Raw genomic sequence first — 26,710 nt, 5'->3', positions numbered from 1 at the left:
TTGGGGAATGAAATATTAAAGTCATAAATTTATACCATTCAGTTTTCTTGTTTTATGCTGTTGAGTTCAGTGGGAGTTCATGCAAAAACAACCCCAAAAAGTATATCAAAAGAACAGGATCTAAGTGACAATAGCTATTAGAAAGAAATGACCTAAATGGCTATATTTAAACCTCTCAAATGTGTTTGGATTATTCATAAACATGGATATATGATTTTTATGCATATCATGCATATGGCTTGTTTCAAATTTAATGTCACGAAACTGTTTTAGCCACTTTGAGTCCTGAGTTAATTTTGCCATCATAACTCTTTTAATATTAAAGCCATGCCCAGAAATCTACAGTTAAACCCTGTGATGGTTTCTCAGAAGATTACCGCATTGATTACACTTCACTAATACATACGTCTTCTGCCCAAAGGAAGACAGACTGGGAATGTAATTTTGCTTGGGCTGACAGGCAAACTCACTCCACGTTTCATTTTTGTTGTATCGGTGCCATGTTTTGTTGGAAAAATTCATGTTCTATAACTAATTAAACCATGATGTGACTCTACTGCTTCTGAGAAATATTCTGGTGATATACCTAGGAATTGGTATTTCTTCTTCAATCAGCAAAATACATGTTGTACTTCTTTGAGCACTACTTGGTAGAAAGTTACTTGTTTGAATGAACAGAGTTCTCAAATGCAAATGGCTCCAGAACCAGGCAGGTAACATTAGTTGTGTGATCTGTGCTATATATGAGACATTAGGGAGTGGTGGAGCCTTTGGTGAAGGTGAACATCGTGATGTCCATAAACTCATACAGATTTTTAAAAACACTGTGCAGGCCAAACAAAATGCATCTCATTCCTCATTTCCAACTTCTAGTTACCCAGGAAAAATGTTTTAGTAGGTTAGGTTTCTGTCATAAACCATAACATTTTAGAGTACTAAGAAATCTTGGCAATGTTCTAATACACACTGGTGTAGCTGCCCAGGTTTTCCTACCTGGTGTCAACAAGTCTGATGGGCTGTCCCGTTCCCCTAATTTCTAATAAAACCCAGGTTTAGGGGTTGAGTGTCTTATAGATCACATGGGTAGTAAGGGATGGAGCTGGGGCTTAAAATAAAAATTTCATGCACTTCCTCCCTTTCTCTGCTGTTGGCAGGGTGGTGCTGTCCCATAACTGCCCCTCCTGCACTGTCTTTGTCCCGTCCTAGAGGCAGCCTGTGGCTGACCCTATGTGTAACCAGTTTAGTGCAATAGACTGAGAACTAGGAATTTGAAGACCTGGGTTCTATGCTGGGTCTGTAACTAACTTGTCAAGTGGCTAGGGGTCAGATCACCCAACTGTGGGCAAAGGAGATGTCAGAGGCAAGACCTCGGGCCTGAGCCCAGCTCTCCAGGTTCCGAACTCAGTGCTCTTATATTGAAGTCAGGCTTGTCTTCTTTAAAACAAGATGCCATGGTTTCCTAACAGGTCCATGTCATGTTTGAACACAGAGTGCCTTACGAGCATGCCATCTCTTTTCTTTCTAGAGCGCATACAAGCCACCGTGCACCCAGCTATGCTCTGCCGTGTTTGCGGTGGCACAGGGCTGTGAAAGCCATGGTCGCCTCAGCCACTAATGCATTTCTGCGTGCCAGCATTCCAGTAGACTGCCCTTCATTACATAGCTTGGGAAAACACAGGCCTTCTTTTGTTTTAGCATTTGTTATTTGTGTTCTGTGGTTAAGCACTGGGTGTTATGCCTACAAAAATGTGTAGTTCCTCTTCAATAAAGGGAGTCACGTGTAGTTTTTCCCTTCCTAATAATTTTTTTCAAGAACGAGCTGGTGTTTTAAGAGCTAAGTTCCAGGAAGAGAAAGAAATGATCGCTATAGAGCATGGGCAGAGGTAAGAAAATACGTGAGCCCTGTCTTGTGAGGAGGGTTGGCCCGTGTGGAGGGAACGCAGTCGGAATTTAAGCCGAGCCCAAAAAACTGTCCCTTTTCTGCCTGGAGATGTTAGGAAGACAGTTTAGGGGGAAAAAAATCCTAAGTAAATAGAATTTCAGCCAATACTTTCATGAACTTCACCCTTCTTTGGAATGTTTTTATTCTCTGGGGGGAAAACAGAGATTGAGTCATTTATACAGCGAGTGAGAACTTTACTAAAAAGGAAACCTCGGGAGATGGTTGCCCTTTGGTGCTTTCTTAAGAGCCAATTTATGAGCTCTGCCACATTGTCAGAGAAATGCTTTCTTCTGAGGAGCTTGTTCTCCAGCTTTCCTCATTATACGGGACAGTCAATTTTCATGACTGGTAGGGGGGCTCCTTGACATGGTTATCTGATGTGCAAGTCTGATTCTCCCACTAAACAGTGATTTTTCATGTCTGTTCTCCACCCCCTCCCCCACCTTAACTCCCTAAATTTCACACATAGCACTCTGACTTTATAAAGCTTTTTCTCTGATTCTGCAGACTGATTGCTAAGTGCATGATATCATTCTTGGAGCCAGGGCATGTAATCTCTTGGTTCCTTGGGTTTTTAAATGCAGGCTGTGCTTTTGGTCCTGGACAGCAGAAGGAGATGTTGAGCCAGAAGATAAGGGTGTGTGTGTGTGTGTGTGTGTGTGTGTGTGTGTGTGTTTAAGACTTTACATGTAAACAATTAGTGTTACATTTTCATATAATTAGAAAGCTAAGAGCTAAAATAGTTGGTTTTGTACAGTGAACATTCTCTTCTTTTTACATCATAAAACCATTTTAATAAATGTTTTCTATATAGGGTGAGCCTTTGGGGAACCATTTCATTTTGCTGTAAGCCAAAACATCCATTTTCTGGCCTCCCACTCCCCATTTGCTCCAGGGTGCTCATTTTGTGGTTTCGAGTTGTGGCCTAACATATCGGTGGCCGGCTTTGGCTCTCATCTTCAGGGAGCATTTGCCATGTTAGCTCTCTGGTTGTGGCTGAAAGTCCTAGAGTCATGTTAGCTTGCCCTATGTTACTTCAAAGCCTGTCATCTGAGGGTCCTCAGAGAGGAAATTTCCCCTCCATTAAAGGCATTGTCTTTCCATTTTGAAGAGGAGAGTAAAATGCCTCTTCTAAGTATGTTAAGTGACCATACAATCTTCCTCTTAAATAACAGAGATGGATGAGTGTGAGCAGGATTTTTCTACCACTAATTAGATCTGGGGCATTGGAAGGAGTTTCCATTGGAATGACCCTCTCCTCTTGGTGTCTGTATTTTCTTTCCCAGAAGATTTAGTCTGTTGTTTGAGTACAATTTTCACGTAAAACAGTCCATGATATTCTAATGACTATGCCAGTTCAGTAAATGCCATCCTTTAGTTTTGTCACATTTTTAGAAAATGTGCTTCTTAAAAGACTGCTGTTTTAAGCCAGATCATATGACAGTGTTCTGGAAATTAATGAATTTATTTTATATATTGGTATTCTGGAATTCCTAGAAGATTTCATCAATTCTCTTTAGTCTTTCCCTTTTCAATATTTAACAATATTGCACGCCAGACCAGTGGTTCTGAAGTCAGTGAAGCTCAGGCCACCTTATATGCCAAATATATCGAGAGCCCCCACTTCCAGCCCAGCTCAAGATGGTAATTTAGATTTCAGGTAATTGTAAACGTTCAAAATGATTGTTTTCATTATGTTTACTTTCCTGCTTCCTGGAATTTGCAGATTTGCTCTGGTCTCCCCATCACAAGGAATCATCCAGCTTGCTTTACTGTAACTGAATCTTATGCCGTGGTGTATCTGTATAGTGACGGAATGAATTTACCTCTAGGCCAGTCTCTTGTTAGCGTAATAGGTATGCTCTGTATACTGGTTATGATTTGTTTCCCCCCCTCTCCTTCAAGAAAAGCAAAGGAAAATTTGTTTGGACAAAACAGAAGTTCTTCCAACGGCCATGTAGTTTTTGAAAAACAGCAGCTGGAGCTGGACTCAGTTGTAGAAGAAACCATAACGGGAGATTATGCCTTAGTCATAAATGGCCACAGTTTGGTGAGTTTGCTTAAGGCTTTTGTTCTTTCTTTTTCTTTATCTCAATAATTGTCTCTTTTGTGCTGTCATAATGAGATCTCCTTTTGTGTTTTCCAAACAAATGACACCACTAGAAAACAGGGCATACACAATGATTTCCTGTTTGCAAGGGGAAAGGCAACTTCTGATATATATTTCATACATTATTGCTTGAACCACCACAGTGACAGAGAGGATCCAAAGAAATACTGTGTTCACAGAATATCAATCTTGCCTAAACGACTGTAGACCATTTAGCAGTATTGTTTAAGTGCTTTTCTAAAGGCGAGTGTCACAGCTCCCTGTTATTTCATTAAAATAATGCAACTGTCGGACGTATTGCAATCATTGCTCTTGCCGATGTTTGTGATTCGGCAGAGCAGAACCCGATCTTCGTATAATTACCACACCAAATTATTGCCATTACGATACCTCTGGTGGCTTTTCTAAATAGCAGTATTTTACAGCCATGCCAAACAATTTGCTTTGATTAGGAAATCTGGTTCTTGTCGTAATAGAATAAACTTGCATTGTGCTTTTAATGTAGTTCAGGTTCCAAATCTTGAACAAATATCAAAACACTCTTCCGAGTTTCTAATTTAGAAAACAAAAGCTCTGATTGCACTCCAGTGAAATTATCATTTATATGCCCAAAGAGCTAATCTCACATCTTTCCCCAGCTTTGATGATCATTTTTCACTTTTGGAGTTTGGAAAATAAATGTATCTTCTTGTAGACAGTTTCTTAGAGGACAAAAGAAGTTGGATATGAGTATATTGCATTTTCCCCCTTGTGATCAGCTGTCTGCTAGCTCTTAGAGCTTAGAGCATTATCCAGCTGGATTCCAGACATAATGATGTGTTGCCTTCTACACCATGGAAAGTTACAGAGCTCAGCTGCAGGCCAAGCTCAGTCGAAAGTTTGTCCAGATGACACGAACTTCTCCCTCGCACAAATGAGCAGCAACTGAAAATTATAAGCCTGTCAGCTGGGACTTGGAGCTGGTGGCCTCCAAGCTGAATTGCCCAGGGACTACAATACGGAAAGGTTCCTGATGACTTGTACTTTGACTTTCCCTCAGGCTCAAAGAAGCGGGCGGTGTGGGGTGGGTTAGAATACTCAGGTGATAATGTATGATAGTTTTTCTTTGTCTCTAAAGCTGTTGAAAGAAAGAACTAAGATAGATGCTCTTCAAGAGCCCTTTCAGCTTCAAAGCCTGAAGCTTATGAAACCATGAAGTGTCATTTTTCATCTAAAGAGAATTGAACACATTTCTGCTGGTATGGTCAGAAGCGTTTTGTTTTTGTTTTTGTTTTTGCTTGTTTTTAAAGCGAATCATGATCCCAGTTTTCTTCAAATCTCAATGCTTTGCAGAATGGAATTGGGTCCTTCTTTATCAGAGTCCGAGTCTAGGTTTTCACTTGATGATAAAATGAGAGAGAGAAAAGGGGACCATTATAAGCAAGACGGTTACATGCTTTCTCTTTCAGAAAGGGCAATTATATTTGAGAAAGCTAGCTCACTATTTCCCGTAGGAATCATAGGTTTTTACGTAAGACTTTTCTACATCAGAGTCCTGTTTTATACTCATTCACCCATCCTTTCATTGATACCATTAACATTTATTACATGCCCAGGTCAAGATGATGGAGCCTGAGGATAAGAATGTGAATAGAACACTTTTTTGTTTTGTTTTGTTTAAGATTTTATTTATTTATTTGAGAGAGAGACAGACAAAAATAGTGACAGAGGTAGCGAGAGCAGGAGTGGGGAGGAGAGGGAGAAGCAGGCTCCCCACTGAGCAGGGAGCTGGACGCGGGGCTCCATCCCAGGACCCTGGGATCGTGACTTGAGCCAAGGGCAGATGTTTAACCGACTGAGCCACCCAGGCATCCCCTAGAACACGGTTCTTGTTTTAGGGATTGCCGTCTAGTGGGAGAGCTAATCTCACAGTGGTATGACAAATACTATGTAGAGGAATGAACACAGAGCTTTGAGAGCATAGAGACAGGCACATTTAGTTTCTTGTGTGAAAGTCAGGGAAGACTTCCTGGAGGAAGTGATGTTTCCAGGCACAGAAGCAGCAAGGACAAAGGCACAGAGTCAAAAAAAAGAACCTATCACATTATGGAAACAAGCAATTTGGCATGAGGAGAGTACAGAGTAAACTTAAAGGTGGTAGAAGACAGAACTCAAAAGGAATACAGGGGCCAGATTATGATGGGCTGTGAATATCTTGCTAGAGAGTCATTCAGAGACACCGATAACTCAAACTTTAGGTGGATTCCTGTTTCCTTTTAATGTGTTTATTAAATAATGTACAGTGAGATGTTTTCTAGAAAACAAATTGCACAGTTAACTGCAAAGGATTGTGTTCTCTTTTTCAGTCATTTCTTGGCATACATAAAGATTGTGTGTATTTGGAGAGGAGCAAGGCTGGAATTGGTTGGAAAGCAGGTTGCATGTCCCCCCCTTTTGCACAGGGCTCTCTTGATCTCAGTCACTTTGTTTTTCAAGGGCTAATCTCCAGGTCATCTGCTTTTCATTTGCCCCACCATTAACAACCACAACAACAAACACTAAATATACAAAACAACAATGCAAAGGAAACAAAAGTTCCATCACGGAGAGCAAAGAAGTCCCTATCATTCTGTAGTTCATTCTCAACTTGGTGAGATGGTGGATGGGTTCTGTCTTTTGCTTTTCTTTCTTTTAGTGGATCCTGGAACTTTTCTGGCGTTGCATTGTGTCTCACCCGCGCAACATGGTAGTGTGCCAAGGAGGACACACAAGGGCACTGTGTCTTCTTATTTTTATTCTAAAATTCCTTGGCACTTAATAGGAGTTTAGTGCTCATTTCTTTAGTTGTTGTTTGTGTGACTCTGGGTCATCAATGACTTGTTGGAATGAATTAAACTATTTAGAAAAGAAATCAGTTGAGAAACAAGAAATCTTTCCAAATGACGTCTCTCATTGATTAGGTCTTGTTCTAATCTGGATTTTTTTTTACTTCTTAATAACATAGGCCCATGCCCTAGAAAGTGATGTCAAGAATGATCTCCTAGAACTCGCCTGCATGTGTAAGACTGTGGTTTGCTGCCGAGTCACCCCACTTCAGAAAGCCCAAGTAGTAGAGCTGGTGAAGAACTGCAGGAATGCTGTCACTTTAGCCATAGGCGATGGAGCCAATGATGTCAGCATGATCAAAAGTAAGAGGATATTCACTCAATAGGGTCTGCTGTAGATGGGGAGTCCTCGGGTTCAGCATTTGGCAAGATGCAATGGAGATTACATGGTAATTCAATTTTACCGCTGGTTCTAAAATGAATACTTCCTGGGTCTAATACATTCGGCATTATTAGCATTCATAGAAAAACCTTGGCCTTTAAATAAATCACCTGTGTGTTTTTAGGCTAGAAAAGGAAATCTGTCACCTTATATTAAATGGTAACTAGCTATGGTGGAAGGAATGAGCACCGGATCCACAGTCCCGACATTTGGGGTTAGTTCCAGCTTTGCCACTTACAAATCGTAAAACCTTGCGCAAATTACTGAAATTCTCGGGCCAGTTTTCTCTTTTGGAAAACGAGGACAAATACCTAACTAATGGTGTTTCATAAGATAATATACGCGAAAAATTATAAATGCTATAGCTATAAGATTTCTATAGATAAATAATGACTTAAAAGTGATTGTATCTTTGTTTGGGGAATGAAAGTGCTCCTCTCTTCCTTTGTAGGTGCTCACATTGGCGTTGGCATCAGCGGCCAGGAAGGACTGCAGGCAGTCTTAGCCAGTGACTATTCATTTGCACAATTTAGATACCTCCAAAGGCTTCTCCTTGTTCATGGAAGGTGGTCCTATTTCCGAATGTGCAAATTCTTATGCTATTTCTTCTATAAGAATTTTGCATTCACACTTGTGCATTTCTGGTTTGGTTTCTTCTGTGGTTTCTCAGCCCAGGTTGGTAAAAAAGCACTTTGCTTTCTTTTATTAGATCCCGTGAATTGCAAATGACTATTCTTCATGGCTCTTTATTAATAAATAGCATTTTTATATGTCTCCTACAGATCACAGTATGACAATTATGCAACTTATAGTTGACTTGAGCTTGAAACACAAAAAGAATATACATTTAGCAGGAATTTTATTTTTATTTATATAGGTAACCAATGAATCTCCATCCTGTTTTTAAATTTTTATTGAAATATTTTCGTATGATGACAGATAAGCTTGATATGGAGCTTTCTTTCAGAACAGAAGCCTAAGAAACACTAACAAGAAATGTTGATTGTCTCTGGGAAGATGATCACAGACCTAACATATTGATTGTATATGGGCTGAGAGTAAATATGTTTTAAAATAGGGAGAAATAATTGATACCTTGACATCAAGGCTGTTTTGTCAGCATTTCATCAGATAAAAATTGATAAAATAGATAATGGTGATACAATAGATAATATTGGTAACAAGGAAGAAAAATTAGCAATTCATAAATTAGGATTCTATTTTTCTGTCTACCCATATCCATTTTAAGATACCAGGAAAGTTTTGACCCTAGGTATCAATTGTGTAATGTCAGGCTAATAACATCTGAATATACTTTGAGTGAAAGAGAGAGAGAGAGAGAATGACATGGTAACCATAACTCTCATGAGAGATTTCTTCAATTGTTCTTCCTTCCTCTTGGATTTTTTTATTTTATTTTATTTTATTTTATTTTATTTTATTTTATTTTATTTTATTTTATTTATATTTTTAAAGATTTTATTTATTCATTTGACAGAGAGAGAGACAGCCAGTGAGAGAGGGAACACAAGCAGGGGGAGTGGGAGAGAAAGAAGCAGGCTTCCAGTGGAAAAGCCTGATGTGGGGCTTGATCTCAGAACTCCAGGATCACGCCCTGAGCTGAAGGCAGACGCTTAACGACTGAGCCACCCAGGCGCCCCTCCTCTTGGATTTAATCAGTAGTTTCAATGATATGCATGAAGCTAATTCTTTCAGTCATTTTATTTCAGAACAATGGAGTATGAATTAAATTGTAATATTTTGTGTTATTTTAAATGTGCTAGGGGAGATTAGCGAATTGCTTTTGTAAGGAACATAGATTTTGTGCGTTCTTCCCTTTATCTGAGAAGTTGAGATTTCTTAAAATGAGGCACACCTATACCCATTCCTAATATTCTCTTTTAAGGATAACATGCCCAGAACTAAAAGCAGACTATGTTGATATTTTTGTTGACATATTTTGTAATCTCCAGACAGTGAAGTAAAGCATAAGTCTTGATTTTAGTTTCTCAGAAAGAAGTTTTCTTAGCAATAGTTCAGAGAAGGCTGAGGTGGGACTTACCTGCTCATAATCTCACCTTGTTCAACAAAAACAAATGTGAGAATGAGGCCTGTGCCTTCCCAGGCTGGGGACTTTGCCTCCACATATAAATGAAGCAAGGCTATTCACTAAGCAGTGCTTCCAAAAGACCCAGTTTTCAGAGTACAAAGACTTGAGGTTTTTGAAAAATTATGGAACTATTAAGGGATGCCTATACTCTCATTTAAACCTCTTAGGACACAGAAGAGTGGTCATTGATTTGTATTTACAGACACACAGAGCTTGGATGCAGGTTTACTGCCAGTGTTTTCTTTGTTAAACTGTGAAGTTGGAAACTAATGTTCAGTGACTTCTAACCTCTACATTTAGGTGATTTTCTGCTCTGCTTTCAAGATCTGATAAAACTGGTCAGAGTCAGATGTTAAGCAACTAGCTTTCCAATCCTCTCACCAGTATTTACCTTTTAAGAGAAAACAGCATGGGAGAGTAATGATTGTTCCAAAGACATGAGTACCTGATGCTTAAATGTCGTCGTAAGACCTACCACCAGTCTATGATTAGGTTTCTTAAATGTTTGATTCAACGTAGCATGTTTCTTCCCTCCCTCCCTCCTTTCCTCCCTCCCTCCCTTCATTCATTTATTACACTGAAATCTCTAGTTTGTTGCACCATCTTTACTAGACTACTGTCTGTCCTGACTGATCCTGTGTTCTTTCCTGTGCTGGTGAGTTGGGATGGACCAGTGGCTCTCAAGCTTTAATGTGAATGGGAATCACCTGGAGGGCTTTTAAAGCACAGCTCCTTGGTCCCCACCTGAGTTTCTGATTCAGTAAGTCTGAGATAGGGCCCAAGAATTTGCATTTCTAACAAGGTCACTGGGAGATGCTGATGTTGCAGGTGAGGGACCATACTTTGAGAACCACAGGGTTGGCCAACATAGAAGAAAATCCAAAGGTATGCTTCCTTGAACCCAGCGTCCAGAATGAACGCCAGTCTGCTGACTTTTTGTTTAGTCCATCTTTCCTGAGGCAGAGGAGGCGGTTGAGCAAGCAGCTTATCCCCCAAAATAGAATTTTTCCAGAGGGCTTAGAATCTCTTTACCCATGCTACCAAAGCCATTGCCCCTGAGGCTTATACGTGCACTAATACAGAGTCAAGATAAAAAGTGGTGTCTGTTTCAGGGTAGAGGATTGCTTTTCCCAATTTGCCTAGTCGATTATGCTTTATCTAGCTTAACCACAAGCTCCTTGAGGAAAGGAAGCACACCTGAATCATCTATACCATCCATAATCTTGAATGGCACCTGGTATATAGAAGCATCTGGTCATTTCATGTTGTTGGGTGTTCCTAGAACCCTTTCTTGTGCTTGAGGCAGATGCAGCAAGGAGGGTCACTCATACATGCCTCCAGTCACTCCTGCAGGTGGTCGTTTACTCTACCTACACCTGGGGCTGTCTCTGCAGGCTCTACATCCAGTCTGTGTAAATGTGTACAGCCTGACCAGCACTGTGGGAAAGGGGCTTGTGCCTTAAGATCTCAGTGTGATTGTGGCATCGATTTCAGAATGCAGAGTGATGTTTTTTGTATGTGTTGTATTATGTTAATTTGGTAGTTAATTGGACCACAAATGATGTATTTCTTAATTGTTTATATATTGCTCCCTTATAGGAAAAATACAGAGTCGATTTCCAGCCCAACTCACCAGCACAGGAAAGAACACAGAGGACCAGTCAGGACTGATAGTAGTCAAGTTTCCAGTTTTATTTTCTTTTACCTGGGTCTTGGTTGATTTAAATAGGGCAGAGCAAATCCCCTTTAGGTGGAAGAGCAATCACCACAAAAAACCAATTGAGCTACTGAGAAGGAGTCCTGGACTGTTATCTATTTTGTCTTAATTTTTACAATGATTTGATCAAATGGGATCCAGGCTTATACTTGCTGAACAGGATACCTTGGTCCTCCTATTTAAGACTTTTATTCATTGGATGAATATTAAGCCCATGGTATGTGTCAGACTATGGTGCCTGCTGGGGCTTGGCATGGTAAAGGATGTCTAAGGGATGCATTCTTAATGGACATGATGAATGGGCTCACAAATTTTATGAGCTATCCATACTGTGGAGAACTTAAGGTTCTCTTTATAGACCTGTCAGAGAAGTAGGTAAGCTTGTCAGGAAAGTGGTAGTTAGTAATTTGTCACCTTCTGTTGGAGAGGAAAGGCAGTAAGTCAATGACAATGCCCATGTAATGGCATCAATGTTATGGTGTCATCTTCTAGGTGAAACACATTATATTGTTGACACCAACAAGTAGGGATAAAACAAATTGCAGTTATAGCTAACACTTGTGTGGCACTTACTATGTGCCAGGCATTGTCCAAATGTTTTGCCTATATTAGCTCAATATTTACAATAACCATATGAAATAGGTTTTATAATCATGGTCTATATCGGCTATTTTAAAAATAGTTTTTAAAAAATTTAATTGTGGTTAAACCACACAAAACATAAAGTTTAATGTCCTAACCATTTTTAAGTGTACAATTCAATGGTGTTAAGTACATTCACATTGTTGTGCAGTGGATCTCCAGAACTTTTTTCATCTTGTAAAACTGACACTCTATGCCCTTTGAAAAACAACTCCCCATTTTTCCCTTCCTCCAGCCACTGGAAACCACTATGCTACTTTCTGTTTCTATGAATTTGACTGCAAAATTTGAAATGATCCATGTTCTGGTTCACTGATTCTTTCTTCTGCTTGCTTGAGTCTGTGATTGATGCCCTCTATTAAGTTCTTCAGGTCAGTCTGTATTCTTCAGGCTAGGATTTCTGTTTTGTTTTGATGATTTCTATTTCTTTGTTGAACTTCTCGTTTTGTTCATACATTGTTTTCCTAATTTTGTTTAATTGTGTGTTCTTATAGTTCACTGACCTTTAAGAAGATTGTTCTGAATTTTTTTGTTGGTCCATAATCTCCATTTCTTCATATTCAATTATTGGTGCTTTATTGGTTTCTTTTGGTAATGTTATTTTACCTGATTCTTCATGACCCTTGATTCTTTGAGTTGGTATCTGTGCATTTGAGTGTTGTCTGCTTCCAGACTTTACAGGTTTGCTTCAGCAGGGAAAGACATTCAGCTCCACTGGAGTACTGGATGGGTCGGGTGACAACACGTGTGGGCAGACAGGGCTTCCTACAGGGCAGGGCTATGGACTAAGATCTGCAATTGCTCATGGTTGAATAGGGTCTCAGGCTGTGCTCCCAAACCAGATGGTGCTACTGGCTAGACTATTCTCATGCAGGGTCATAGGCAGGGCTTTGTGATTGGGTGGGGCTTCAGCCTATGCCCTGTGATCAGGCAGAACCATAGCGTGTGCCCCCAAAGTTGGGCTGGGTCACTGTCTGAGCTCCCTCATCAGGTGGGACTGCAGGCTATGCTCCATGATTGGGTGGGCTCACTGGCAGGTTAGGGCTGCAGGCTATGTTTAATAATTGGGCAGTTCTGTAGGCTGAACTCTGCTGCAGGTTGAGGCTGTAGGCTGGGTTCCCTGGATGGGTGGTACCACAGACTGGGCTTTGAGGCTGCCCAGGGTCACTGTTCAGGGCCCCTGGTTTTGTGGGGCCAGAGGCAATACTTTATAAGGCAGGGCTGCTGGTTTGCGTTCCTGCATAACAGGAGTGTAGAATGGGCTCTGTGGCTACCTGGGGTCTCTGGTTGGGTGGGGTTGGAGGCTGTACTCAGCAGTTGGCTGAAGCTGTGAATTTTCTTCCCTGCTTAGGTAAGATCATAGAATGGGCTCCATGATAAATATAGCTCTTTGGCTGGGTACCCAAATCAGGCAGAACTGCCAACCAAGCTCCCTGACCAGACATAACCACTGACTTGGCTCTACAGATTGTCAGAACCCCCAGTAGAGATCTCTGCTCCAGTGCTGTTCCATGTAGGAGTGAGGTCCATTAAGATCTGAGTGCTGGTTGCTGTACACCTCATCTCCTATCTCCATCTCCATCTGATCCTCAGTGGTTGAGCCCTGCAGATTCCCCCGGTGATCCCCATGAGACAAGACCTGAGTAGGGCCCCTGGGAAGTGTCCTGCAATGCTGGGAGAGCTGGATGTATACATTGGCTTCTCCCTTTCTCACTGGAGAAACCACAGGCCCAAGGGGCCGTCTTGGTGAGGCACTATGCTGGCCTTGAGGAGGGGGATGTGGTCAGAGTGGAGCTCTTCCTCTCGCCCTTCGAATGTGGTCTTCTCAGTCTCATATTTAGCTTCCAGTCCTGGTTCTGGGATTTTCACAATGGTGTCCAGTCTGTAGGTCGTTGCTTGTTGGTATCCTTGTAAGGCACACTGAATCTGGGGATGACCTGCATTGCCATCTTGATGACATCACTCCAGAAGTTATTTATTTATTTTTTTCAGAGAGCCTTTATGTGGCTTCTGCCAGGTTTCTGGGGATACTGCCTACCTGAGACCTCTTTCTCTGTTGCAGGATTTTTTTGAATTTGAATTGCAAACTCTGGTGAATACCATTCCTCTTCCTTTGAGCTAGTGCCACGGTTCACATAGGCCATCCCTCTGAGTATAAAGATTCCTTACTTTTACACTAAGGATTCAGCCCTTTGCCGCCTTAGTTTTATAAGAATGTTAGATTCCCCATGTGGTCTAATCTTGGCATCAATACTGATGTCACAATAAATAGTGTGTTAGAGTCAATGAGATTTGGTATTATTACCCAAGCTCATTTGGCATGGAACCCCACTTTTCCAAGCAACATGCATAATGTCCTTAGAACAGATGCCATGCAGGATCCGCTTTGGGAAATCCTGGAATCGATGTCTCTACAGCAACAGTTGCAAAACCTGACATCACCCTGCTACTTATCCTGGTTCCAGTGTTTTGGAGGCAGGAAGATGTATGAAGGACAAAATGATGCTAAAAATACTATCCCCATAGGAATAAGCTATTTATATGTTTCTCCCTTTCAGAAACTTCTGTTTTTTAAATTAACTCTAGTCCAGGGGACAAAATAGCCTTCTTTCATATGCTGCAGTGGAGAGTTTACATCTAAACTTGTGTAGTCTTTTCTAGTATCCTCGGTTTTTTCCTGATTATAAAAATAATTATATGTGAATATGTATCACCTTTTATATATTGGAAACCATACTCTGTAGCTTCCTTGTTTCCAAAAAAAAAAAACTTACCACATTTTGAGGAAGACCTCTGGTTTTACATTCTTTAAAAAATGTTATTTTTCTTAATGGCATTCTGAAATATCGATTTAGTATAAATTATTGACTCTTCTGATTGTATGAACGTTTAAGTTGTTGATATTTTAAATTGATTAATTCTTCCTTGGCCATCACTGTGAGTCACACAACATTGTCAAATTGCTAGTAGGAATGAATACTTGTTTACTATCTTGGGAAGAGAAAAAAAAAATAACTAGGTCAAGTGTCCTACCCACCTGGAGCTCATTTTCTCATCTAGGAAGTAAAAAGGATAAATAAGTCCAACAGAAGACTATAATGGGAGTTAACATGAGAACATGGGAAAGGAAGAAATATATGAGGATCTGGGATGACTTCAGGGGCTTGATAAGTCCCAAGTGAGCCTGTGGATATTTTCAAAATTGAGTGGAGGTCTGAAGGTGTGAACTCCTGCTACCCTGCAGCGATTTAGGAGCTGGTTTGTGCAAATGTGTGAAACAGCAGAGGAGCAGGAGGAAAACCCTCCCCTCCTACCTGAACTCTTTTTTTTTTTTTTTATGTTAGTCACCATACAGTACATCCCTGGTTTTTCATGTAAAGTTCGATGATTCATTAGTTGCGTATAACACCCAGTGCACCATGCAATACGTGCCCTCCTTTTCAACTGACCTAAAGATTAGCTGAATTTGAAATCTCATTTCAATTTCTACAATTCCATTTAAAACCAACTCACTTAGAAGCCCTTCATAAAAACTGCATGACGTTGGCATTGGCGAGGTCTTACGTAACAGTATTGTGTACAGCAAGACATGTCTTACAGAACATGGCGTAACACTCTGACGATGAAGACTTTGGTGTTTCCCAGCCCCACCCACGTGTGTGCGCGCTGGTGTGCTAGCAGTCTGGGGACTGGCTGTGAGGGCAACATGGATGTGGAACTGGGAATAGTAGGGATTGTTGTTTCTTTTCCACTCCATCTTTCGTTAGAAGGTCCTGATTAGTAACAAGTGTAACTGACAAATCCTTTGGCTTTTTTTCTTAGCCCTGTTTTTCCAAAGACAATATGCTACAACTGAAAAGAAAATAGGATATTTGGGAGAGACACTGGTCTACAGATTATGAGAGTTTTTGAATAGGGGACATTTTTGCGGTGATGCTTTTTCTTCCACCACCACCCCCCCCGAAATTGTTTAGCTGCCTTTGGCCTTCAAAGCCATCTGTTGGTGACAAGGTTTTCATAGCTCTTAAAGCCCATTAGATAACCACTTACTTCCAGTCTCTCTCTCTTTTTTAAAGATTTTATTTATTTATTTGACAGAGATAGAGACAGCCAGCGAGAGAGGGAACACAAGCAAGGGGAGTGGGAGAGGAAGAAGCAGGCTCACAGCGGAGGAGCCTGATGTGGGGCTCGATCCCACAACGCCGGGATCACGCCCTGAGCCAAAGGCAGACGCTTAACCGCTGTGCCACCCAGGCGCCCCTACTTCCAGTTTCTTAATGAAAGCAGGCCATCTGAGGTCTTTCTACCCCTGCCCTCCTTCCCCGAAGTTGCTTCAGTGCACTGAAAGCTCCACGGTGAAATGGAGCTGGTAGCAGTAGAAACTCTAGAGCCTGGACTCAGGAATGGCAAGCGTGTGTTTAGAGGCCCGATCTCCAGTCACTCGTCTGCCCCATCCTGACAGGACTGAGACTCGCACACACATCCCCTGACACACAACCTAGAGTCTTTGAATTCTCCTTCGTGTAACAAGAATAAACTGAGGGCCAGTTTAGCACCAAGTGCTCTCCAAAGTCACGCGAATAAACCAGAGGGATGCAGTTCCTGCCTTCAGGGAACTTACAGTCTGGAAACAGTTTTATTTTCATAAATGTGAAACTGATGTTAAGTAGGTACCTTTGGTAGAAAATAAGGATTCTTCTACCAAGAGTTTTTTTGAATTAAATTTGTCATGGATGAGCCGTGTCTTGGCACCAACCCTGTCTCATTCCAGCATGATTCGTAGCACATTGGTACTTCTTTCCTGCACCTCTCAACAGATTGCTTTGAAGTAATCCACTCTGTAGCTGAAAACATCTGATCAAATGTAAACAGATTGTGCTTTCTTAGACACAGTGTTGACTTTTAAAGACACCAGTTTAATTTCTTAATGAGGTGATATGTGCTTTTTCTTTACTACCTTGTCCTGTCTCTGGGGGCCTGGTGAGTTTTAAGCACCTCTTACTCCCTGATGATAGCTCCAGGAGATTCCGCCAATGCCCCATCCTGGTAGGTGGGCTGGGGCAGACGGGCAAGCCAATCCAGCTGTGGCATGCGAGGCTCCAAGGGGCTGGGGGATGGAACCATTCACTGCCTGTCAGATGGTGGTAGCCTCAGGGCATCTCAGATGAATGATGATGTAATCCAGGCTGGGTTGTACTTGATTTGTGGACCTTCTCCTGGTTAACTTCAGGGCCCTGCCTCTGTTGTGGCTGCTTTGGGACACACGGGGAAAGAATCTGCTTGGGAGGGACCATACCCCTTGTGCTTGCTTTGCTGGGTGGACTTTCTTTGGAGAAATAGCTGGGACACAGAACAAAAAGTGTATGTTTTGTTGAGATCTAGAATCTTTGCTCTGTTAGGGAATGTCAGAGATATTGAGTCCAGTCCCTCCTTTTACAGAGGAGGAGCCTGAGTCCTGCAAGGTCTGAGGATCAGTGGTGTGCAAGGCTGGGACTGGAGCCCATGTTTTCTGACTCTCTCTTCAGTGCTCCCTCCACTCTGCTTGATAATTGGCCACTGCAGTTGTCACAGACTCAGAAGAGAGAATGGCTATATCTTATTAAAAACAAAAAACAAAAAACAAAACAAAAAAGCAAGTGTTTCACCCAGCCCCTAATCAGGCAAGTGTTTGCTTTATCTGGTATCTAAAGGAGAAACATCCAGCAATACTCAGTACAATATGACTATGAGGAGAAAATCAGCTCTTACTGAGAGACAGCTAATGTTTTGGGTGGGTGTGGGGGGAGCTCCTACAGATTAGGCCCTGAGAAAGGGCAGAGTGCCTCCTGGAATCATCTGGAACTTAAAGCCTTTTTTTTTTTTTTTTTTTTTTGCCAACAAACACTCTTACCAAACTGCCACTGAGAGAGAATTTAAATATAATCTGTCCTGGTGAGATTTCCAACAAGATTTCTGGACCAGAGGGGTTTGGATAAAGGTCAGAGAAGACTCTTTTTAAGGACATGCCTTATCCCAGTCTGTTATAAAGCCTGCATGATTTTCATGGATTCCACTGTGGGCTTGTATGCACTATTTATATGAGTAGCTTACTTTAAAAGCACCCTATACCTTCAGGATTTTTAATAAATATGAACTGTCCTCCACCAGGGACAGAACCAAGAAAAAAACAAAAACAAAAAACAACCCACAATAGGTTGAAGCGCTATTTAGGAAATTCACACTTGAAACTATGCAACTACTGGCACTATGTACTTATGGAATGATATTATCTGATGACAATTTATCATTGTCAGTGAGATACAGGGCTATGTATTTTTTTTTAAATTCTGCTGTGATATGGAAACAATTATCTTGTCAAGTCCAGAAAAGCTTTAGTTCTGTCAAACAACATAAGAAAACTCACAATGAAAAATTTGGAAAGTGACGTGAAAGAGTGCGACTAATCTCCAGGCTTTGATGACTTCATGGATGTGGTTACCTGTGAATCCTTCTCAACCTGGCGTGGCAGTTCCTCTCCCCCCCTTGCCTTCAGATGTGCTCTATGGAAAACCTGGGGAGGGGTAGGTGCTCAGGCCGGGGCCATTCCTCCTGGCTCCTGCTAGTGGGTTTCTGTTAATTACACAAATCAGGAACAGATGTGCTAAGACCGAGCACCTCATATTTATCCCACAATGTGTTTTCTTTAAATGACAAAAGTTTTTTAAGGCCAAAAAGAAAAATACCACTATGTAGTTTTTCACTACAACACACAGCAGAGGGGGGGGGGAGTACGTGTCTCCAAAGAGACATGTCATTTGCACAAGGAGCTAAGCCAGTGGTCTCAGAGTGGAAAGCCCTTTGTAACTGTTTAAGAGTCTTAAGGTCTATTTAAATGTGGTATTCTATAAATCATAGATTGTGTGTTCCTTAATCTGTTTAGATTGTAATTTGTAGCTGGAGTATTTTTACTTTATCTAAAATGGTTGATAAGGTTGATAAATTGCTCCCACAAAGAAGGGAGCAAAGAGTAATGTTCCTTAAATAGTAAAACAGTAAAGTTGGAAAAATGGAGAGCTGTTCTCTTCCCCTTTTTTTGATCTGTGAAGAGACACACGGTTCCAAACAGACTAGTGGTATCTAGCAAGAGCATGGTTTTTCTCTCTTATTCAGAATATTGAAGATGGGCAAAGAAAATTTGGAAGGGGGGGGGGTATGGCTACCCGTAGGAGTACAAGGGCTCTAAGATAAATACTTTTTTGCAGGGCTTTTGTTTATATAAACCTTTTGAGTCACCCAAAGTCAGAGTGCTGCCACCATTTGACTGGTCTAATCTCAGGCCAGAATGCTTCCTATACCAGAGGCTCCAGAGAAATCATTTCTCCCCTCTTCCTCTCCCCTCCCATCTCTTTGGGGCATCTGGTCAACCTACATGTGGGTGCATGTGTGTTTGAGATGGAGACGGAGGAGGTAGGCGGTAGAGGGCTTGAGCATTTCTGGAAGGGGAGAAGCCAGGATAGGTTCCATGTGGGTCATCATCTGGACTAGTGTGCCCCTCCCAGCTGGTCCTAGTCATCAGAGGGGGCCTTAAAAACTTTCTGAGGGTATATAAGGGCCTTACGGACAAGCGGAGCATTTACTAGGATAACTATTTGAGTAGTTGGAGACCTCTTAAAAGGGGAGGAAGAAGTCTGTTGTAGAAGAAATACTGCTTGTGACTTCAATTTTTGTGGAAGCCTCTAAACTATGTGAAACCGATGCACATAACCCAGGAAGGTGTTTTTAGTTTTGTTTTTTCTTGAGGTGAATGACTCAGGTTGACACATTTTGGTAGAGCCTGAGGCAAAACTAGAGCTAAAAAGTGATTGATATAAATAAGTTTTCATGAGGAAAATGCTTAAGTATATCAAGATATTCACTTTTCTTTAACTCTTATTCTCTAACTTTCTATGTATTTCATTTAATATAGTAGCTTATTATAAAAATAAGTAGTTGTAGCAGTAAAGAATTGTATTTACATAAAAATTATCATTAGTGGAGAAATATACCTTTTTCTTTATCCGTTAAACATACCACTTGATTGGATCCTCGCATGCTCCTTCCCCTTGCCTTCCCTCCTTCTTTCCTGCCCCTTCCTTCCTCTCTCCTCCCTTCCCTCCCTTCCCTATATAATAAAGGTGTTAACTAATTGAGCACTGTTTGTCAGATGCTGCTATGCTGGCATTTATTCATTTCATTGAACATTAAAGGCCTCCCTCAAATGCCCACTTTATAACCTAGGAACCTAAGCCTCAGAGAGATTGGGTATCTTGCATAGCTCTGTCTTCCGACTCCAGTGCCTTTATGCTTAAGACACCAGCATCCTTGTGTTGAATGCTTGCCACATGCCAGGCACTGAGGTAGGTTCTTGGGCCCCAAAAGTTGAATAAATCCTATAATCTGCTCCCAAGGAGCTTGAAGCCTAGTAGGATGGGGCTAGAAACCAGCATATAAATAATTGCAAGTTGATAATTATGTAGCAGTGAGGTGTGACTGTCATGGGACCACCAAGGAGTGGCCTAGAGCCCAGGCCTCGAGGGTAGGAATGGCCAGGGCTCAGAAAGGCTTCCTGGAAGCTCTGTCCCTGGGCTGACCCTCCAAGGATCAATCATAATGAAGCAAATAAGGAGTAAGAAGATGGGCATCCTGGCAAGGAGGACATCAGGAGGAAAGTCACAGAGGTAAAGGAGGCCTGGGCAGAAACAGAAGCTATCTGGCATGGTTATTGCAGTGGGATTTGGGGATTAATTTGATGTGGGGTGTTGGAGAGAGGGAGAAATAGATTTCTGGCTTGGGTTCTGGGATGAAGGTCGCAGTGTCAGAAACTGATATAGGGAACATAGGAAGAGGGCCTGGTTAAAGGGGTGTGAGAACAAGTTCAGGGCTGGACATACTGAGTTTGAGGAGCTGTGGCATTTCCTCAAAGCAACATCTAGTAGCAAGTTAAACATATAACATTTACAAAGAGTTGTAAAGCAAGTCATTCAACAAATATTTATAGAGAACCTACCTTTGGCTGACACTGGTCTAGGCCCTGGAGTTACAGACGTTAAGTCTCTGCTTCATGGAGATTATATCCTCTTGGGATAACGGCAGATAATAAAGAAGTAAACTGGTAAGATAATTGCAGAATTGTTATTAAGAAAGAATGGGGTAGCATAAAAAAGTCTTGTTGAGAAGGTAACATTGGAGCTGTGAGCTGAGTGTTCAGAGGAAACTTTCATATGAATACTCTGAGGTTAAAGTATTCCAGGTAGAGGGCATAGCAAGTGCAAATCTCCTGAGGTAGGAATGAGCCTGGTCCTAGAGAAAGGCAGTCAGTGAAGCCTAGGGAGGGAGGGAGGGAGGGAAGCTGAAGAGGGGTAGGTGTGGGATCAGGAAAGGCTACAGGCTGTGGTGAAGTGTGGATTTCATCCCAGGTAAAATGGGAAGCCATTGGAGACTTTGGGCCTGGGTCCATGTTAATGGTGTCATTTTAAATGACAAAAACCAGCATACAAATTGTATTTCTTGCATACTCTCAACTATATAAAGTGATGTGAGAAAACAGCCTTTAAGGAAACTTGCCAAACGATACCACTGACGGAGAGAGGCGGTTTCATGCAGGGGTCAGTATTGAGAATGCTGAGGTCAGGGTACCAGGGCTGGAACTTGGTCCTGACACGCTCAGCCAGCGCTTCTCAAACTTTGTGATCTTAGGACCCTATCTATCAACATTTATCATATTAGAAATTAAAATGGAGAAAACATTTAAACATTTCCTTTATTCATTAAAAAATAATAAACCCCTGACTTATTTACCTTAATGGCATATTTTAATAAGAAAAAAAGATTCTATTTTCCAAAACAAAAACTAAGTGAGAAGAGTGGTATTTAAAAAAAAAAAGATTTTATTTATTTATTTGAGAGAGAGAGAGTGAGAGAGAGCAGTGGGGAGGAGCAGAGGGAGAGAGAGAGAAGCAGACTCCCTGCTAAGCAGAGAGCCTGATGCGGGGCTCGATCCCAGGACCCAGAAATCACGACGTGAGCTGCAGTTGCTTAGCCGACAGAGCCACCCATGCGCCCCCAAGAATGACATCTCTTACTCCTTGGCACAGTAGGAGGCAGCCATGTTCTCATATCTGCTTCTCTATCCAGTTGGTTATGATATCACAAGTCATAGACCCTCATGGGAGAACCAGAGTAAAAAGGGAATATAGGTAACTGCTTCGTATCGTGGTGAAAATAGTCTTGATGTGCGGATCCCCTGGAAGTTTCCTAGGCCACACTTCAAAAATCTTTGTGTTACAGGTATGACATTGGGCAGTCTAGCAGGTTGGATGGGCCTCAGTTTCCCCATCGTTTTATTGAGGGTTTCTAATAGTACCAACCCCATGGGGTTGTTGTGAGGATTTATGGAGTCAGTATGTGTTAAGCCCTTCAAATAGTGCCTGGTACATAGCAAGTGCTCTGTAAGGATCCGCTAGTTTTCCTTTTGTTATTGTGATTCCGAGTGGCGGTAAGAACTCTTCCAAGAAATTGCACAAATTCATTTAAACTTTACTTTCACAGACTTTTCCCTTCCTGTCCTCTCTCGTTCCAGTTGTGAAATGAGGTTCCAAACCCGAGTACCCCCTGGCGGATGCTACTGCCGAAACCCCCCAGGTTTTAACGCTCACCTGTCTGTGGTGATGACGGCACTTTGTGCCAGGCTGTCAGCTACTCCGTGCCGTAATTTCCCAGATTCTTTCTTTCTTCCTAATACCTGAAATCATCTCTTCTCAGTCAGTGGAAGCTGAATGGCGGAGGAGGATGTGATTTGATAGCATCACCCGATGCTATTCTGGTTGGGGCTACAAGAATTCAGTTTGTTTCTCCCCTAGAAAATTTTCCATACTGTAATTGGGACATGACTTGATATATTGGAGGAATGAGAGTCAGATGCCATCATCAAACGGTTGAAGATTTGTGTCAGCTTTTTTTTTTTTTTGGGATAGGGGCAAGTGAAATTGTCAATCTTGGCTTCACAGTGGAATTACTTGGAAAAATTTTTTTAAACTACCAAGGCCTGAATCATCCCAACCCCGAAAGATACCGACTTAACTGGCCTGGGATGTAATATGGGTATCAGGATTTTAAAAATCTTCCCAGTGTCCGAAGTCGCACGAGGCAATGACTAAAACAGAAGGCCACATATTTCCCTTTTTTTATTGTAAAATATAATGAATCTATGGAGTACATAATACATAAATGTCAACTTAACATATTGTTGGAAAATGAGCACCCATGCAGCCATAATCTGCAGGAAACAGAACATTGCCAAACCCCCAAAGCTCTTCTCTTCTTTTTCTCAGTCATGCTTTTTTTTTTTTTTTCAATCGTCTAGAGGTAACCATTACCCTGACATTTTATAATCAGTTTGTGGTTTTGTTGTATAATTTTTCCGTATGCGCATGAATCCCTAAACAGCACAGAGCAGACTGATGCATTTTAAAATTTTATTAATATGGAATCCGACTTCTTTGGCTTCTTTTTCTCAACCTAATACTTTTTTTTTTTTTAATTCACTTGTGCTTTTGTAGTTCCTTGCTTTTCGTCATTCTATAGTATTCTCTTAGATCAATATACTACCGTGTCTTTCTCCGTTCCACTCCTGATGGATGTTTTGGTTGTTTCTGGTTTGGGACTATTACAACCGGAGCATTTCCTTATGTCTCCTGGTGCACGAAGCCAGATATTCTGAATATATATCGAGATATGGAACCAGTGCTTGTCCAAAGAAAAGAGAGTCCAAGCTGCACTTCCTTTTTTTTTTTTTTTTTAAGATTTAACTTATTTATTGGACAGAGAGACACAGCTAGAGAGGGAACATGAGCAGGGGGAGTGGGAGTAGGAGAAGCAGGCTTCCTGCTGAGCAGGGAGCCTGATGCGGGGCTTGATCCCAGGACCCTGAAGGCAGATGCTTAACGACTGAGCTACCCAGGCGTCGCCCGAGCTGCAGTTCTGGTGGACTCAGGGTAGACAGGAGTTAGCGTCTGGGACCCTGTTATCATTCCTACTCTGGGCTGGGAGCTTAGAAGTTTGTACTGCTCTGAGCCACAGGCCTTGGGACTGTTGATGGTCTACAGGAGGCAATTGAGAAGCCTATGCTCATCTGCTTTTTGTTGTTTCCTAGGGCTAGAGGGACAAGTTTCTATGCCCATCAAGGGTAGAGATCCTGATGGAACATTCCACTCTGGGCTGAGACCCAAGGGAAGCCTCCTGGCAAAAGGGACAGCTGGCTGGTCCCCAAAATGTCAGGCCTTCATCCCATCCTCAGCAGCTGGTAGAAGGAAGTAAACAGTCTGTGGAGAAAGATTACATTATCCTAGGCCTTGAAGTAGTTCTTAAGTTCTAATTCTCTCCCTGATCTTAACAGGCAATTTCCCACTGTATTGTTAGTTCACTGATTGCTTAGATGAAAATATGCTGTGCTTTGTATTTTCTTTTTCTTTTTCTTTTTTTTTTTTTAAAGATTTTATTTATTTATTTGACAGAGAGACAGCCAGCGAGAGAGGGAACATAGGCAGGGGGAGTGGGAGAGGAAGAAGCAGGCTCCCAGTGGAGGAGCCCGATGCGGAGCTCAATCCCAGGACCCTGGGATCACGCCCTGAGCCGAAGGCAGGCGCTTAAGGACTGAGCCACCCAGGCGCCCCTGTGCTTTGTATTTTCTCAACTTTTTTCATTATCTTCAGTGAGCAGTTGGTATGAGTCACTTGTACACACATGCCCCCATCTTATGTGAATACTATAAATCCAGGCTTGTTTCCGATGCCTCTGCTAAATACCCTGGGGGCTCCCAAGGAACACCGACAGGCTCTTTCAGTCTCTTCTCATGGCTGCTGGCACTCCGGGATACTGCTCTGCGGTTCTGCGGGTTCTCTCTTGCCGCATTAAGTCTGTGTTCCTTCAGGTGGCTGTGGCTGTTTTGTAGTACTTTGCACCGAGCATGGACATAAGCTGTGGTATGTTAGAGCTGGCCCGTATTGGTTCATAAGAACTGATTGTTTAATTTTGAGAAATTGTGTGAGCTAGAGTTTAAAACAACCATTATTTAAAAATTGAATTATATCAACTTACAATTTAAATAAATTATATTAGAAACTAAGTTTATAAATACTCAAAACACATCACTTCCGAATTCTTTTACCATGTTTTACTATTTATGCACTTGGGGTTTTTTATATCTATTGGCTATATATGGTGGAAATACTATATAATGGTGTACTATGGCACATCTCTTCTCAACTCTGTATTTAGTGATATCACTACATAAACAGGCACAGGAGGAATATTTACACCATGGAAATTGGCAAATGCTACACATTGGTGCTGCCCCCCCCCAGCCAGTTGTTGAATACTTAGCATATCACTGGATGTAGGATGCCTTTTCAAACCCTTACAGCAGAGTTCAGATGGACTCAAGGAATAAAGTTTAATAGGACTCAAAGAATTATAAAGGGGAATTATCAATTAGAGAACTTTAAAACTGGTTATTAGAAGTGGTTATTCTGAGTCATAAGCCTACTCCTCTTTTTTTTTTTTTTTTTAAAGATTTTATTTATTTGTTCGACAGAGAGACAGCCAGCGAGAGAGGGAACACAAGCAGGGGGAGTGGGAGAGGAAGAAGCAGGCTCATAGCGGAAGAGCCTGATGTGGGGCTCGATCCCATAATGCCGGGATGATGCCCTGAGCTGAAGGCAGACGCTTAACCGCTGTGCCACCCAGGCGCCCCATAAGCCTACTCCTCTTGAAAGTATCTTCCCTAATGACGCTGCCTTGTCTAAATCCTAGCTTGGCTATTTATTGGTGGTAGAATTCAACTTTTCTGCTTAGCTTTGACCTACCCTAAACAGAATGATGTTGAACAGATCTTTCCTACATGGATTCCAGGTCTCAATTTTGAGACACAGGACGAGTAAAACTATTTCTTTCTCTCATCTATCCCACTCTTCTTTTTCCCTTTTTTGTTCTCATTTTTTTTCCCGTCCTAAGATTGAAACCCCCCCAGGATGATTGACAGCAGGAACGTCCTTACTTTACTTCTTCCCATAGGGCTAAGCTTGCTCAGAATACAATAATCAGTATATTGCACAGTGTCCGGTTTATTCAGTGTTGAATAAAGCCACCTGTGGAACTTCAACAGAACAGTCCAGGTTGAGATTTGTCCTTAGGAAACTGGCCTTCGTTTCCTCTTTCCTTAGACAAATATACACCCATTTCAAGAATAAACAATGATGTGAGGACAGAGTAATCCAAATCCAGATTTAGCAATAGACACCAAAATATTTTTTCTTCGATATAACCTACATGCACAGGACATAATTTAATGGATTGCCTTATTTATATAACTATATGGAACCTACCTTTAGCTTCTCTGTCTGGAACATTTGCATTTAAGATTCCTCATTGCTTTCAGAACTTCCCTAAGAAGAATGTGTACTTCAGAATATATTCAGAATTCAGCACATCTCCCTGCTGGTCACCTGACCCAACCACCTCCCTCTTCCATCTGGCCACAGTGGTAGCCTCCTAACTGGTTTCTCAGCTTCCACCATAGCCCGTCTTCAGTCTATTCTCAGCACAAGAATCCAGAGTGATTCTGCTAAAGTGTAAATCAGATCGGGTTGTTCCTTTGCTCAGAATTCTCTAGTGTCTTCTCATTTCGCTTAGGGAATAGGCTATGGTTACCTACATAGGATCCAAGTCCTTATTCCTTTGAATTATTCTTCCTATAGGTCATTCTTCTCTAGCCAATGGGGCTGCCTTGCTGTCTTCTGAACAGATGCTTTCTTTCCTCACGGTTTTTTCATGCATCTACTTGCAGAATGGAATGCTTCTGTCCCAGAAAGCTGCATAATTTGATAATGTGATCACTTATTTCCTTTAGATCTTTCCCAAATGTCACTT

General features: G+C 41.6%; 1 protein-coding gene across 3 annotated transcripts in view; it reads left to right on the top strand.

The window, feature by feature from the left end:
• The window catches only part of ATP8B4 (ATPase phospholipid transporting 8B4 (putative)), a 226,417-nt gene that overhangs the window by 179,292 nt on the left and 20,415 nt on the right, over positions 1 to 26,710 (top strand). For all 3 annotated transcript variants that reach the window (XM_026518454.4, XM_026518456.4, XM_044391066.3), the window contains exons 21-23: positions 3,848 to 3,992; positions 7,036 to 7,219; positions 7,750 to 7,973. In XM_026518454.4, coding sequence (XP_026374239.2) covers positions 3,848 to 3,992; positions 7,036 to 7,219; positions 7,750 to 7,973 — 553 coding nt within the window. The remainder of the gene's footprint in view (positions 1 to 3,847; positions 3,993 to 7,035; positions 7,220 to 7,749; positions 7,974 to 26,710) is intronic.

This window comes from Ursus arctos, unplaced genomic scaffold (assembly GCF_023065955.2).
Source record: "Ursus arctos isolate Adak ecotype North America unplaced genomic scaffold, UrsArc2.0 scaffold_36, whole genome shotgun sequence".
NCBI lineage: Eukaryota > Metazoa > Chordata > Mammalia > Carnivora > Ursidae > Ursus > Ursus arctos.
This window is presented reverse-complemented; position numbering and strand designations above follow the sequence as displayed.